Raw genomic sequence first — 13,709 nt, forward strand, 5'->3', positions numbered from 1 at the left:
GGCGGGGCCAAACGGAGTGATTGGCAGGCGAGCAGCCAATCAGCGGCGGGCGCTCTTCCGGCTCCACGTCGGCAGCGGTGAAGGCAAAATGGAGGCGCTGGTGCTGGTAGGGCCGAGGAGCCGGGGGGGAGAGGGGAATGAGGGAACTGAGGGGAAACTGGGGAGGAACTGGGGGAAATGGGGGAAATGGGGGGCAAAGGGGCCGCCCCACAGCCGGGGGGGCACGGGGGGGGGCAATGGGGTAAAGGGGGGGCGGGGCTGAGGGGAGTGGGGGCGGTGGGAGGGACCTGGGGGGGACTGAGGGGTGAATTGGGGTCCCAGCGTGGGGACAGTGCGGGGTGAACTGGGGTCACAGTGGGGGGACGGGGAGGCTGCCCCAGCGGGGACAGCGCCATAACCGGGGGTCACTGGGGTCACTGGGGGGGTCAGCCCTGGGGGGTGTCCTGGGAGGCCGTGGGTGGCCATTGGTGGCCATGGTGGCTGTGGGTGACCATTGGTGGCCGTGGGTGGCCATTGGTGGCCATGGTGGCCGTGGGCGGCCATTGGTGGCCGTGGGTGACCATTGGTGGCCGTGGTGGCCGGAGGGTCCCCGGGCCGAGGTTCTGTCCTACACTCCGGCTGTGGCTCTGGGCAGTCAGTGCATCACAGAACTTGGTCCCGGGGGCCCGGAGCGACAGGAGGGGACACGGGGACAGGGACAGGGACAGGAGGGACACGGGGACGGGGACAGGGACAGGAGAGACACGGGGGCAGGGACAGGGACAGGAGGGGACATGGACAGGAGGGGACATGGACAGGAGGGACAGGGACAGGGACAGGAGGGACACGGGGACAGGGACGAGAGGGGACACAGGGACAGTGAGAGGGACAGGAGGGACACAGGGACGGGGACAGAGGGGACACGGGGACAGGGACACAGGGACAGGGACAGAGGGGACACAGGGACAGGGACAGAGGGGACACGGGGACAGGGACACAGGGGACACGGGGACACGGCCCCCCCAGCAGCCGCTGTGACCCCCTGGCACCGCCTTCCCCCCCGGTGTCCTCGTGCTGGGTGCCACGGGGTGTCCCTGTCCCCGTGGGGGTGGCAGCCACGGTGTCCCCAGGGCGGGGGGGATGGTGGCACCGTCCCCGTGCCCGGGGTGGTGGCGGCGGGCGGTGACGGTGTCCCTGTCCCCGCAGGAGCCGTCCCTGTACGCGGTCAAGGCCATCATCATCCTGGACAACGACGGCGAGAGGCTCTTCGCCAAGGTGGGACAGCAGGGGACAGCAAGGGGACACCAGGGGACACCAGGGGATACTGCCCTATGAGGGGACACCAGGGGACACTGCCCTGTGAGGGGACAGCGAGGGGACACCAGGGGACACTGCCCTGTGAGGCGACACTGCCCTGTGAGGGGACATCAGGGGACACTGCCCTGTGAGGGGACACTGCCCTATGAGGGGACACTGCCCTGTGAGGGGACAGTGAGGGGACACGGGGGGGACAGCAGGGGACACTGCCCTGTGAGGGGACACGGCTCTGGGGAAGGGGACGTTTGGAGTAGAGACAGGGTTGGTGGCCCAGGGGTCAAGAGGTGGCCAATGTGCCCCAGGTGTGCCCAGCTGTCCCATGGCCCATCTTCCATGTCCCCAATGTCCCCGATGTCCCCAGTACTACGATGACACGTACCCCAGCGTGAAGGAGCAGCGTGCCTTCGAGAAGAACATCTTCAGCAAGACGCACCGCAGTGACAGTGAGTGACAGCGGGGCCACGGGGGCGGCAGGGACAGCAGGGACAGGAGGGGACAGTGGGGACAGGAGGGGACAGCGGGGACAGGAGGGACAGGAGGGGACAGCAGGGACATGAGGGGACAGCGGGGACAGGAGGGGACAGCAGGGACAGGAGGGACGGCAGGGACATGAGGGGACAGCAGGGACAGGAGGGGACAGCAGGGGCAGGAGGGGATAGCGGGGACAGGAGGGGACAGCAGGGACAGGAGGGGATAGCGGGGACAGGAGGGGACAGGAGGGGACAGCGGGGACAGGAGGGGACAGCAGGGACAGGAGGGACAGGAGGGGACAGCAGGGACAGGAGGGGACAGCGGGGACATGAGGGGACATGAGGGGACAGGAGGGGACAGCAGGGACAGGAAGGGACAGCAGGGACAGGAGGGACAGGAGGGACAGGAGGGGACAGCAGGGACAGGAGGGGCCAGGAGGGGACAGGAGGGGCCAGGAGGGACATGAGGGGACAGGAGGGGACAGTGGGGACAGCAGGGACAGGAGGGGACAGGAGGGGACAGCGGGGACAGCAGAGACAGCAGGGTCAGCAGGGACAGGAGGGGACAGGAGGGGACAGCAGGGAGAGGAGGGGACAGCAGGGACAGGAGGGGACAGGAGGGGACAGCAGGGACAGCGGGGCCGGGAGGGGACAGGAGGGACAGGAGGGGACAGCGGGGCCAGGAGGGGCCAGGAGGGGCCAGGAGGGACAGGAGGGGACAGGAGGGACATGAGGGCCAGCCAGGCCAGCCGCGTGTGTCACCGTGCGCAGGTGAGATCGCGCTCCTCGAGGGGCTGACCGTGGTGTACAAGAGCAGCATCGACCTGTACTGCTACGTCATCGGCAGCGCCCACCAGAACGAGGTGCGGACACTGGGGACACTGGGGGGACACTGGGGATGTTGGGGACACTGTGGGGACACTGGGGACACGCACAGGGACACGGGGGCTTGGGGACACGGACGCTGTGGGGATGTCATGGGGACATTCGGGGGACATGGAAGGCGTGAGGGGCGTGGGAATGTGAGGGGACGTGTGGGGGCTGGGGGGACACGGGGAGGACACACAGGGGTGGTGGGGGGACAAAGAGGGGTGGCAGAGCAGGGGGACACTGGGGTGGCAGGGGGGACGCTCCCTGTGACCCCATGTGACCCCGCTGTCCCTGTGTGACCCCACTGTCCCTCTGTGTGACCCCACTGTCCCCGTGTGTGACCCCAATGTCCCCCTTTTGACCCCACTGTCCCCTTTTGACCCCGCTGTCCCCAGCTGATGCTCACGGCCGTGCTCAACTGCCTGTTCGACTCCCTGAGCCAAATGCTGCGGTACGGGGGGGGCACCTGGGGGACACCTGAGGGACACCTGGGGACACCTGGGGGCACCTGGGCATCCTGAGGGACACCTGGGGGACACCTGGGGACACCTGGGCATCCTGAGGGACACCTGGGGGGCACCTGGGGGACACCTGGGGGACACCTGGGCATCCTAAGGGACACCTGGGGGACACCTGGGGGACACCTGGGACACCTGAGGAACACCTGAGACACCTGAGGGACACCTGAGGGACACCTGGGGGACACCTGGGGGACACCTGGGGGACACCTGGGCATCCTGAGGGACACCTGAGGGACACCTGGGGGACACCTGGGGGACACCTGGGCATCCTGAGGGACACCTGGGGGACACCTGAGGGACACCTGGGCATCCTGAGGGACACCTGGGGGGCACCTGGACATCCTGAGGGGCACCTGGGGGCACCTGGGGGACACCTGGGGGCACCTGGGCATCCTGAGGGACACCTGGGGGACACCTGAGGGGCACCTGGGGGACACCTGGGGCATGCCTGGGGGCACCTGGGGGTTTTGGTGTCCCCAAAGGGCCCTGGCACAGGTGGGGAGGGGGAATTTGGGGGAGCCTCGAGGAGGGGGAGGAGGCTTTGTTTGGGGGTGTCCCCATGTCCTGGGGTGTCCCCAGGGGGGGTCTCAGCCGTGTCCCCCCTCCCCCCCCAGGAAGAACGTGGAGCGCCGGGCGCTGCTGGACAACATGGAGGGGCTGTTCCTGGCCGTGGATGAGATCGTGGATGGAGGGTGGGCCTGGGACCCCCCCCGGGGGTCTGTCACCCCCCCCCGGGGCTCTGTCACCCCCCTCCTCACTGCCTGGGACCCCCCCCAGGCACTGAGGGGTCTCTTCTGTCCCCTCAGGGTCATCCTGGAGAGTGACCCCCAGCAGGTCGTGCACCGCGTGGCCGTGCGGGTATGGGGGATTTGGGGGTTTTTTGGGGGGATTTGGGGTTTTTTTGGGGGTCTCAGGGGTTGGGACAGAGCTGAGGGCGGGCCCTGGGTGCCCCCCCTGCCCCAGGCACCCATTGTCCCCCCCTGTCCCCATTGTCACAGGGTGAGGACGTGCCCCTGACTGAGCAGACGGTGTCACAGGTAGGACCCCCAGGACCCCCCAAAAACCCCCCGGGACCCCCCAAAAACCCCTGGGATCCCCCAAAACCCCCCGGGACCCCCCAGAAACCCCTGAGACCCCCCAAAACCCCCCGGGACCCCCTAGAAACCCCTGGAATCCCCCCCAAACCCCCTGGGACCCCCCAGAAACCCCTGGGATCCCCCCAAACCCCCAGGACCCCCTCAAAAACCCCTGGGATCCCCCCAAAACTCCCAGGATCCCCCACCAAAAACCCCCCGAGACCACCCCAAAACCCCTGGAATCCCCAAAAAACCCCTGGAATCCCCCACACCCCCCCCGGGACCCCCCAGAAACCCCTGGGATCCCCCTAAAACCTCCCAGGATCCCCCATGAAAAACCCCCCAGGACCCCCCAGAAACCCCTGAGATCCCCCAAAATCCCCTGGAATCCCCCAAAACCCCCCCCCGGCACCCCCCAGAAACCCCCCAAAAAACCTCCTACCCCCCCTCGAACCCTTCCTAAAATCCCCCTGGGCTCCCCAAAATCCCCCTGGTCCCCCCCCAAACCCCTCCCAGAGGTGTCCCAGTCCCCCCCAGGTGCCCCCCCGTACCCACCTGTGCCCCCCCAGGTGCTGCAGTCGGCGAAGGAACAGATCAAGTGGTCATTGCTGCGTTAGGGGGACCCCCCAGGACCCCCCCGGGACCCCCAGGACCCTCCCATGAAGCCCCCCCGGGCCCCCCAACACGCCGGTGCCCCCCCAGCCCCGTGTGCTGCCTCGTCTGTGCCTGCGCCGCCCCGGGGATGGGGGGGTCCGGGGGGGTCCGGGGGAGTTTGGGGACCCCCCCCTCAATCAGGGGGTGTCCCCGGGGGGGGGTCTCCAACCCGCCTGGGGGGCTGGGGGGGACACAGGGGTGGGGACAAGGGACACAAAGGGGGGGACAGGGACCCTCCCCACCCTGCCTGGGACCCCTCTGGGGATCCCCCAAACCCCCCCAGGGACCCCCAGACCCACCTGGGACCCCCCTGGGGATCCCCCAAACTCCCCCAGGGACCCCCAGACCCACCTGGGACCGCCCTGAGGACCCCCAAAACCCCCCCAGGGACCCCCAGACCCACCTGGGACCCCCCTGGGGATCCCCCAAACTCCCCCAGGGACCCCCAGACCCACCTGGGGACCCCCTGACCCCCCCAGGGACCCCCAGACCCACCTGGGACTGCCCTGAGGACCCCCAAAACCCCCCTGGGGACCCCCAGACCCACCTGGGACCCCCCTGGGGACCCCCAAAACCACTTTGGGACCCTCCCAGGAATCCCCGAACCCCCCCTGGGGACCCCCTGACCCCCCTGGGGTTTCCCCTGGACCCTTCTTGGGAAACTTTAAACCCCCCGAGACCCCTCAAAGCCCCCCAGGGCACCTCCAGGACCCCCCCCAGGACACCCCAAAACCCCCCCGGGGGCCCCCCCAGCCACGAGAGCAGGAGCTCAAACCTCGTCATTTATTGGGGTGAAGCTGGGGGGGGACACGGGGACAGGCAGGTGCTGGGGGGGGGGCACGGGGACCCCCAACCCCCCCCCGCCCGCTATTGCTTTGCTTTAGTCACAGTTTGGACTGGGGGGGCCCCAAAACTGGGGGGGTTCAGTGCTGGGGGGGGGGGGGTCACAGTGAGGGGGGGGTCAGTGCAAGGTTTGGGGGGGCTACAGTGCCGGGGGGGGCTGTAGTGATAAGGGGGGGCACAGTGATAGTGGGGAGGGGGGGCAGTGAAGGGAGGTGCAGGGTTTTGGGGGGGGGGTCACAGTGATGGGGGGGCCGGGGGCAGTACCAAGGTTTTGGGGGGGGGGGGGGTCACAGTGATGGGGGGCTCTGGGATTTTTGGGGGGGGGGGTGTCACAGTGATGGGGGGTGCAGGTTTGGGGGGGGTGTGCAGGGTTTAGGGGGGGGTCACAGTGCTGGGGGGGTGCAGGATTTTGGGGAGGGGGGCACAGTGCTTGTGGGGCCGTACCATGTCTGTGTGAAGGGGGGGGGGGCGTTATTTACAGGGGGGGTGCCCCGGCCCCCCCGCGTTATTGCAATGGGCTGGGCCCGGAGTGGGGGGGAGGGGAAAGGGGGGGAGGGGGGGATTTTTGGGGCCCCCCCCGGGGCGTGTGCGGGGCTCGCTGCCCTCAGTGCAAGAGGTCCTGGCTTGGGGGGGGCACCCGGGGAGGGGGGGGCACCCCGGGGTCCCGGGGGGGGGTCCCGTGGGGGGGTCCGGGGGGGGTCCCGTCCCTCGAGCCATCACTGATTGCTGAGCAGATCCCTGAGGTGCCGGGGGGGGAGGGGAGGAGCAGGGGGGGGAGGGGCTCTGGGGACCCCCCCCCGGACCCCCCCCCCCGCCCCGGGGGGGTCCCGGTCCCCGGGGTTTGTGCAGTGGGGCCGGGGGGGGGGCCGGGGGGTCGTGGTTTTCCTGCCAAATTCCCGAATTCCAGTTAAAAAAATAATCGCTGAGCCCGGGGGGAGGGGGGGCAGAGAGGGGCGGGGGGCGTTGCTGGGAGACGGTTGCTAGGAGACGGTTGCCACGTGCAGCTCTGGGTGCGGGCGGTTGCCAGGGGCGGTTGCCAGGCAACCGTTGGCAAGGAAAGCCCCGGTTGCCAGGCAGGATGCGGGTCCCGTTGCCAGGGAGCCGTTGTCAGGGAGATGATGCTGGGGGGTGCCAGGTGACCATCACCAGGTGACCAGCACTGAGTGACCATCGCCGGGTGACCAGTGCCAGGTGACCAGCACTGAGTGACCATCACTGAGTGACCGGTGCCAGGTGACCATCACCAGCTGACCAGCACTGAGTGACCATCACCGGGTGACCGGTGCCAGGTGACCATCACTGAGTGACCATCGCCAGGTGACCAGTGCCAGGTGACCATCACTGAGTGACCATCACTGAGTGACCATCGCCAGGTGACCGGTGCCAGGTGACCATCACTGAGTGACCATCACCGAGTGACCGGTGCCAGGTGACCATCACCGGGTGACCGTCACTGAGTGACCATCGCCAGGTGACCGGTGCCAGGTGACCATCACTGAGTGACCATCACTGGGTGACCGGTGCCAGGTGACGAGCACCGAGTGACCATCACCAAGTGACCATCACAGGCTGACCATCACTGGCCATCATTTGGTGGCCATGAGGTGACTGTTTCCAGGTGACCGTCACCAAGTGACCATCACCGAGTGACCATCACCGGGCAGTTGCTCATTAAAGGTTGCCAGGCAACCGTTGCCAGGGGCTTCCCAGTTGCCAGGCAACGGTTGTTGTCCAGTTGTTTCCAGGGCAATTCCCGGGGGTCCTTCCAGGGGGTGTCCCCGGGGGGGGGGGGGGGGGGTTCCTTGTCCCGGGGGGGCCGTTCCAGGTTTTTCCCAAGGGATTGTTCCAGGGGCTTCTCCCGAGGGGGGGGGGGGGTCGCTGTCCCTGGGGGGGGGGGTCACTGTCCGCAGGGGAATGGTTCCCCCCAGGATTGTCACTGCCGGGGGTCTCCGTGCCCCCATTCCCGGGGGTATCCCGCCCATTCCCGGGGGTGTCCGTGCCCCCATTCCCGGGGGTCTCCGTGCCCCCCTTCCCGGGGCTGTCCGTGCCCCTGGGGGTCTCCGTGCCCCCCTTCCCTCCCTCGCCGCCCCCCTCAGTACGGGGAGAAGAGCAGCGGGGCGTGCGCGGGGCGCAGGGGGCCGGGGGCGGGGCGCAGCAGGGCGGGGGCCAGGGGGGGCCCGGGCAGGAGGGGGGGTCCGGGGGGGCGCAGGGCCAGGGGGGGGGCGGCCATGGCGGCGGCGGCGGCGGCGAGAGCCAGGGGGGGCGGCAGGAGCCCCCCCCCCGCCAGCGCCTTCGGCAGCTCCTTGGGGAACGGCAGCGGCGCCTGCGGGGGGGGCGGGGGGGTCAGGGACCCCCAGAACCCCCCCAGGGGTACCCCAAAGCCCCCCCCCGGTACCCCAAAGCCCCTCCAGCCCCCCCCCCATAGATCCCCCCCCGGCCCCCCAATCTCATGGGACCCCCCCACAACCTCCAGGGGCACCCCCAGACCCCTCCACAGCCCCCCCCTCCCCCTGATCCCTCTCCCCCCACAAAGCCACCCCAATCCCCCCCAAACCCCCCCTACAGACCCCCCTCAGCTGCCCCCCACCCCACAGGCCCCCCAAATCCCCCTACAGACACCCCGGACCCCCAGAGTGACCCCCCCAGGCCCCCCCTCACCAGCTCGGGGGGGCTCCGGGGTTTCTTGTGCCGCCCCAGGAGGGGGTTGGGTTTTCCGGCCACCCCGTCCCGGTGCCTCCGGCTGGAGATGTGCTGGGGGGAGAACGGGGGGGGCTCAGCGGGACCCCCAAACCCGCGGGGACCCCCCGAGCACAGGGGGCTGGGGGACCCTGGAGGGGTTTAGGGTCACTTTGGGGATCCCTGTGAGGATTTGGGGTCAGTTCAGGGGTCCCAGGGTCACTTTAGGGATCTTGGAGTGATTTGGAGTCAATTAGGGGATGCCTGGAGGGATTTGGGGTCAGTTTGGGGATTCTTGGAGGTATTTTGGGGTCACTTTGAGGGGTTCTGGGGATGGTCTGGCTGTCCCAGACGTGATTTTGGGGCTCTCCGCAGGGATTTGGGGTCAGTTCGTGTATCCCAGGGTCAGTTTGGGATCCCTGGGAGGATTTGGGGTCACTTTTGGGGCTCTCCGCAGGGATTTGGGGTCAGTTCGTGTATCCCAGGGTCAGTTTGGGTTCCCTGGGAGGATTTGGGGTCACTCTTGGGGCTCTCCACAGGGATTTGGGGTCAGTTCGTGTATCCCAGGGTCAGTTTGGGTTCCCTGGGAGGATTTGGGGTCACTCTTGGGGCTCCCCACACCTGCTTGAGCTGCAGCTCGGAGTTGAGGCGCACGTTGCAGATCTGGCAGTGGAAGGAGCGCTCGGGGGTCTCGGCCGGGGGGGTCCCCGCGGAGCCCCCCCCCCGCGGGAAGGCGCGGATGGGGCCCAGCCCCGAGCGGGCCTCGACCAAAGTCTTGTGCTTCGTCCCTGGGGGGGGACAGGGACAGCCCTGAGCGACCCCACAGGGACCCCCCGAGCCCACAGGGATCCCCCGGGACCCCCCAAGCCCTGAGCGACCCCACAGGGACCCCCCGAGCCCACAGGGATCCCCCGGGACCCCCCGAGCCCTGAGCGACCCCACAGGGACCCCCCGAGCCCACAGGGACCCCCCGGGACCCCCCGAGCCCTGAGTGACCCCACAGGGACCCCCCGAGCCCACAGGGATCCCCTGACCCCACAGGGACCTCCCGGGACCCCCCTGAACCCGCAGACACCCCGATGTCCCCCAGACCCTCCTTGTCCCCATCCCCGTGTCCCCCTCGTGTCCCCCTGTCCCTGATGTCCCCCAGACTCCTCCATCCCCCTCTCACGTCCCCCGCATCCCCCAGACCCTCCTTGGCCCCATTCCCTCGATGTCCCCAGACTCCCCCGTGTCCCCAATGTCCCCAATGCCCCTGATGTCCCCGTGTCCCCACCCCCCTTTTCTCCCCTGTCCCTCTGCTCTGTCACCGCTGTCCCCCCCCGTTCCCCGTCCCCTGTGTCCCCTCGTGTCCCCCCGTGTCCCCCCTGTCCCTGTGTCCCCCGTGTCCCTGCTGCCCCCACATCCCCTGAGTCACCCCCGTCCCCGTGTCCCTGCTGTCCCCTGCTGTCCTCCCGTCCCCTGTGTCCCCGTGTCCCCCCGTCCCTGCTGTCCCCCCGTCCCCGCTGTCCCCCTGTGTTCCCCATGTCCCCCCATCCCCCGCTGTCCCTGCTGTCCCCCCATGTCCCCCATGTCCCCGCTGTCCCCCCATCCCCCGTGTCCCTGCTGTCCCCCCTGTCCCCCCTGTCCCCCCCGTGTCCCCCATCCCCCATCCCCCGTGTCCCCTCTGTCCCCGCTGTCCCCCTCGTGTCCCCCGTGTTCCCCCGCCCCGCTCCCCTGTCCCCCCTGTCCCCGTGTCCCCCCCGTGTCCCCCCCGCCCCGCTCCCCTGTCCTCACCTCTGTTGTGAGCCTCCAGCTGGGACAGGGAGTTCACGGCCACCTTGCAGAGGCCGCAGTACAGGAGCCGCTTGGCCTTCGCCCGCTCCTCCTCCTCCTCCTGCGCCCCCCCCGCGGGCCCCCCCTGCGCCCCCCCCGGCTCCGGGCCCAGCGCCGGGGGGGGGGCGGGGGGCGAGGGGGGCCCGGGGGCGCCGGGGGCGGCGGGGGCGGGGGGCTGCTCCCCTGGGGTGGGTGGAGAAGGGGTTACAGGGGGGGTTTGGGGGGGTTATGGGGGGCTGCTCCCCTGGGGGGGGGGAGAAGTGGTTACAGGGGGTGTTTGGGGGGGTTATGGGGGGCTGCTCCCCTGGGGGGGGGGGAGAAGGGGTTACAGGGGGGGTTTGGGGGGGTTATGGGGGGCTGCTCCCCTGGGGGGGGGGAGAAGGGGTTACAGGGGGGGTTTGGGGGGGTTATGGGGGGCTGCTCCCCTGGGGGGGGGGAGAAGGGGTTACAGGGGGGGTTTGGGGGGGTTATGGGGGGCTGCTCCCCTGGGGGGGGGAGCAGGGGGGGTTTGGGGGGGATTTGGGGGTGCTATGGGGGGTCACGGGGGATTTAGGGGGGTTTGGGGCTGTACAGGGGGTTATGGGGTTGTCTTTTGGGGGGGATGTGGGGGGGTAAGGGGGGGTTTGAGGAGGATTTGGGGCGGTTGGTGGGGGTGTTCCTGGGGGGGTTATTGGGGTGGGGTTGAGGGGGCCACAGAGGGGTTATGGGGGGATCTTTTGGGGGGTGGGGGGCCCAGCACCCACCTGAGCGCTCGGGGGTGTCCCCGGCCGGGGGGGCCGCGGGGCCGGGCGGCTCCGGGGGGTCCCCCGTGTCCCCCCCCCGGCGGGCGCGGGCGGCCTCGAGCCCCTTGAGGCGCCGGGCGTGGCGGTTCCCCTGGTAGTGCGCGGCCGCCTGGCTCTGGGGACACGGGGACAGCGGTCACAGCCCCGGACACGGCACCGGACACAGCCCCGGACACGGGGACAGCGGTCACAGCCCCGGACACGGCCCCGGACACGGCACCGGACACGGCACCGGACACAGCCCCGGACACGGGGACAGCGGTCACAGCCCCGGACACAGCCCCGGACACGGCACCGGACACGGGGACAGCGGTCACAGCCCCGGATACGGCCCCGGACACGGCACTGGACACGGGGACAGCGCGGGGACAGCGCGGGGACAGCGGTCACAGCCCCGGACACGGCACCGGACACGGCACCGGACACAGCCCCGGACACGGGAACAGCGGTCACAGCCCCGGACACAGCCCCGGACACGGCACCGGACACGGGGACAGCGGTCACAGCCCCGGACACGGCCCCGGACACAGCACCGGACACGGGGACAGCGGTCACAGCCCCGGACACAGCCCGGACACAGCCCCGGACATGGGGACAGCGGTCACAGCCCCGGACACAGCCCCGGACACAGCACCGGACACGGGGACAGCGGTCACAGCCCCGGACACAGCCCGGACACAGCCCCGGACATGGGGACAGCGGTCACAGCCCCGGACACAGCCCCGGACACGGGGACAACGGTCACAGCCCCGGACACAGCCCGGACACAGCCCCGGACATGGGGACAGCGGTCACAGCCCCGGACACGGCCCCGGACACAACCCCGGACACGGGGACAGAGGTCACAGCCCCGGACACAGCCCCGGACACAGCCCCGGACACGGGGACAGCGCGGGGACAGCGCGGGGACAGCGGTCACACCCTCGGTCACACCTCGGGACACACCCCCGGACACTGTGTCACACCCCTGGGACACCCCCGGTCACAGCCCTGGGACACCCCCGGGACACCGTCACCCCCCCAGGACACGGTGCCACCCCTGGGACCCCCTTGGGGACACGGGGACACCCTGGGGACCCCCAAGTCCTGGAGCTCAGGAGGGGGGACCTGGGGATGTTGGGGTGTCCCGGGGGTGTCCCGGGGGTGTCCCGGGGGGATCCCGGGGGGATGTCCCGGGTTCGAGGGTGTCCCAGGGGGGCCCGGGGGGGTGTCCCGGGTTCGGGGGTGTCCCGGGGTGTCCCGGGGGTGTCCCGGGGGTCGCACCTCGGAGTTGAAGCGGATCTGGCAGACGCTGCAGGCGATCACCGGGCGCCGGGGCTTGGCCAGAGCCCCCAGGACCCCCTTGGGCACCGGCTCCATCTGGAGGGGGGGCACGGAGGGGGCGTCAGCACCCCAAAATATCTCCCAAAACCCCCAAAACAACCCCCAAAACACCCCCCAAAAACCCCAAAACACCCCCAAAACAACCCAAAATACCCCAAAACACCGCCGTGGGCACGGGCTCCATCTTGAGTGAGACCCGGGGGGGGGGGGGGGGGAAGCGCCCCAAAATAGTCCCAAACGCCCCCCAAAAAATCCAAAACATCCCCGAAACACCCCCCGAGCACCCCCTTTAGGCATCGGCTCCATTCGGGGGGGCCGCAGGGGTTCAGCCCCCCCAAATTCCTGTCCCTTGCCCCCCTCCAAATCCCCCCGGTGCCGGGGGGGGAGTCAGGATCCCCCCCCGCCCCATTCCGTAGCGCCTCAGGAATCCCTCCCTGCCCAACCCCGGGAGACCGGGAGGGGACCGGGAGGGGACCGGGACCGCCCCCGCCGCCCCCGCCCCGGGGGGGGCATTTGGGGATCCCAGAGTCCCCCCCCCCGCGCGGGTTTGGGGGTCCCGGGGGGGGGTTCGGGGGTTCCTCATCCCACCGAGCCCTCGCGGGGGTCCCGGGGGGTCTCGGGGTTGTTTTAGGGGTGCCGGGGGGGTTCGGGGGTTCTCCAGCGGCGGCCCCGGGGGGGGGGGAACGGGGGGGTCCCGGTACGGCGGCCGGGAGGGGGCGGGGCCGCCCCGCCCCCCCGGGACCCCGCGCGCCCCTCGCGGCCGCCGCGGCGAAACCCCCGAACTGCCCCGGGCCCCCCCGGGACCCCCGAAACCCTCCCGGGACACCCCCCGGGACACCCCCGGGACCCCCCCGGGACCGGCTCCCCCCGGGCAGCGGCGGCCGCAGCCGGGACCCCCCGAACGCTGCGGTGCCGGGGCTCCCCGAAGCTCCCCGGGCCCCCCCAAACCCCCCCGAATCCACGCTCCCGTCCCATTCCGGGCAGCGGCCGCAGCCGGGACCCCCCCCCCGGGCCCCCTCCCGGTACCGAGACCCCCCGAACCCCCCCCAGAGCCTCCCCCGAGCCCCCGGCCCGGCTCGGCCCCGCAGCGCCCGCGACCCCCGACCCGCCGGTACCGGGACCCCCCCGCACCCCCCCCCCCCCCGATTTGGGGACCCCCCCAATCCCCTCCAGCCCCCCCCCGGTGCCTCCTCCGGTGCCCCCCGGGCCCCCCGGCCCCGCTCACCCCGGGCAGCGGCGGCAGCAGCCGGAGCGCGGCGGCGGCGGCGGCGGCGGCGTCGGGCAGGAGGAGGCGGCCGGGGGGCGGCCCCAGCGGCCCCGGGGCCCGCAGCATCGCCCTGCGGCGGGGGGGGGGTCAGGGGGGGCCGGGACCCCCGGGATGGC

General features: G+C 70.8%; 2 protein-coding genes across 3 annotated transcripts in view; one reads left to right on the forward strand and one right to left on the reverse strand.

The window, feature by feature from the left end:
• COPZ1 (COPI coat complex subunit zeta 1) overlaps positions 1-13,709 on the forward strand; it is a 23,451-nt gene continuing 9,742 nt past the window's right edge. The window contains exons 1-9 of one of the 2 annotated variants that reach the window (XM_032093995.1): positions 1-106; positions 1,186-1,254; positions 1,658-1,739; positions 2,538-2,629; positions 3,032-3,087; positions 3,772-3,849; positions 3,964-4,015; positions 4,156-4,194; positions 4,803-4,878. In XM_032093995.1, coding sequence (XP_031949886.1) covers positions 89-106; positions 1,186-1,254; positions 1,658-1,739; positions 2,538-2,629; positions 3,032-3,087; positions 3,772-3,849; positions 3,964-4,015; positions 4,156-4,194; positions 4,803-4,850 — 534 coding nt within the window. In that variant the 5' untranslated portion in view covers positions 1-88 and the 3' untranslated portion in view covers positions 4,851-4,878. Of the gene's footprint in view, positions 107-1,185; positions 1,255-1,657; positions 1,740-2,537; positions 2,630-3,031; positions 3,088-3,771; positions 3,850-3,963; positions 4,016-4,155; positions 4,195-4,802; positions 4,919-13,709 lie in introns of those variants that run through there. The other variant, XM_032093994.1, reaches the window with a different exon arrangement.
• Positions 6,847-13,674, reverse strand: ZNF385A (zinc finger protein 385A). The gene is made up of 7 exons (XM_032093996.1): positions 13,552-13,674; positions 12,267-12,362; positions 10,965-11,118; positions 10,183-10,404; positions 9,028-9,194; positions 8,389-8,481; positions 6,847-8,053 (listed from the first exon to the last, which is right to left on the reverse strand). The coding sequence occupies exons 1-7, from the start codon at positions 13,657-13,659 to the stop codon at positions 7,823-7,825; spliced, it is 1,071 nt and encodes a 356-aa protein (XP_031949887.1). The 5' UTR covers positions 13,660-13,674; the 3' UTR covers positions 6,847-7,822.

The sequence above is a fragment of the Corvus moneduloides genome, chromosome 30, assembly GCF_009650955.1.
Source record: "Corvus moneduloides isolate bCorMon1 chromosome 30, bCorMon1.pri, whole genome shotgun sequence".
Classification (NCBI taxonomy): domain Eukaryota; kingdom Metazoa; phylum Chordata; class Aves; order Passeriformes; family Corvidae; genus Corvus; species Corvus moneduloides.

Coding starts and splice junctions, on each gene's coding strand:
- ZNF385A (XM_032093996.1), bottom strand. CDS start 13,659: ATGCTGCGGGCCCCGGGGCCGCTGGGGCCGCCCCCCGGCCGCCTCCTC. Junction 11,119..12,266: donor AGATCCGCTTCAACTCCGAG/GTGCGACCCCCG, acceptor CCGTGTCCCCAG/AGCCAGGCGGCCGCGCACTA. Junction 9,195..10,182: donor GCTGGAGGCTCACAACAGAG/GTGAGGACAGGG, acceptor GTCCCCCCCCAG/GGACGAAGCACAAGACTTTG.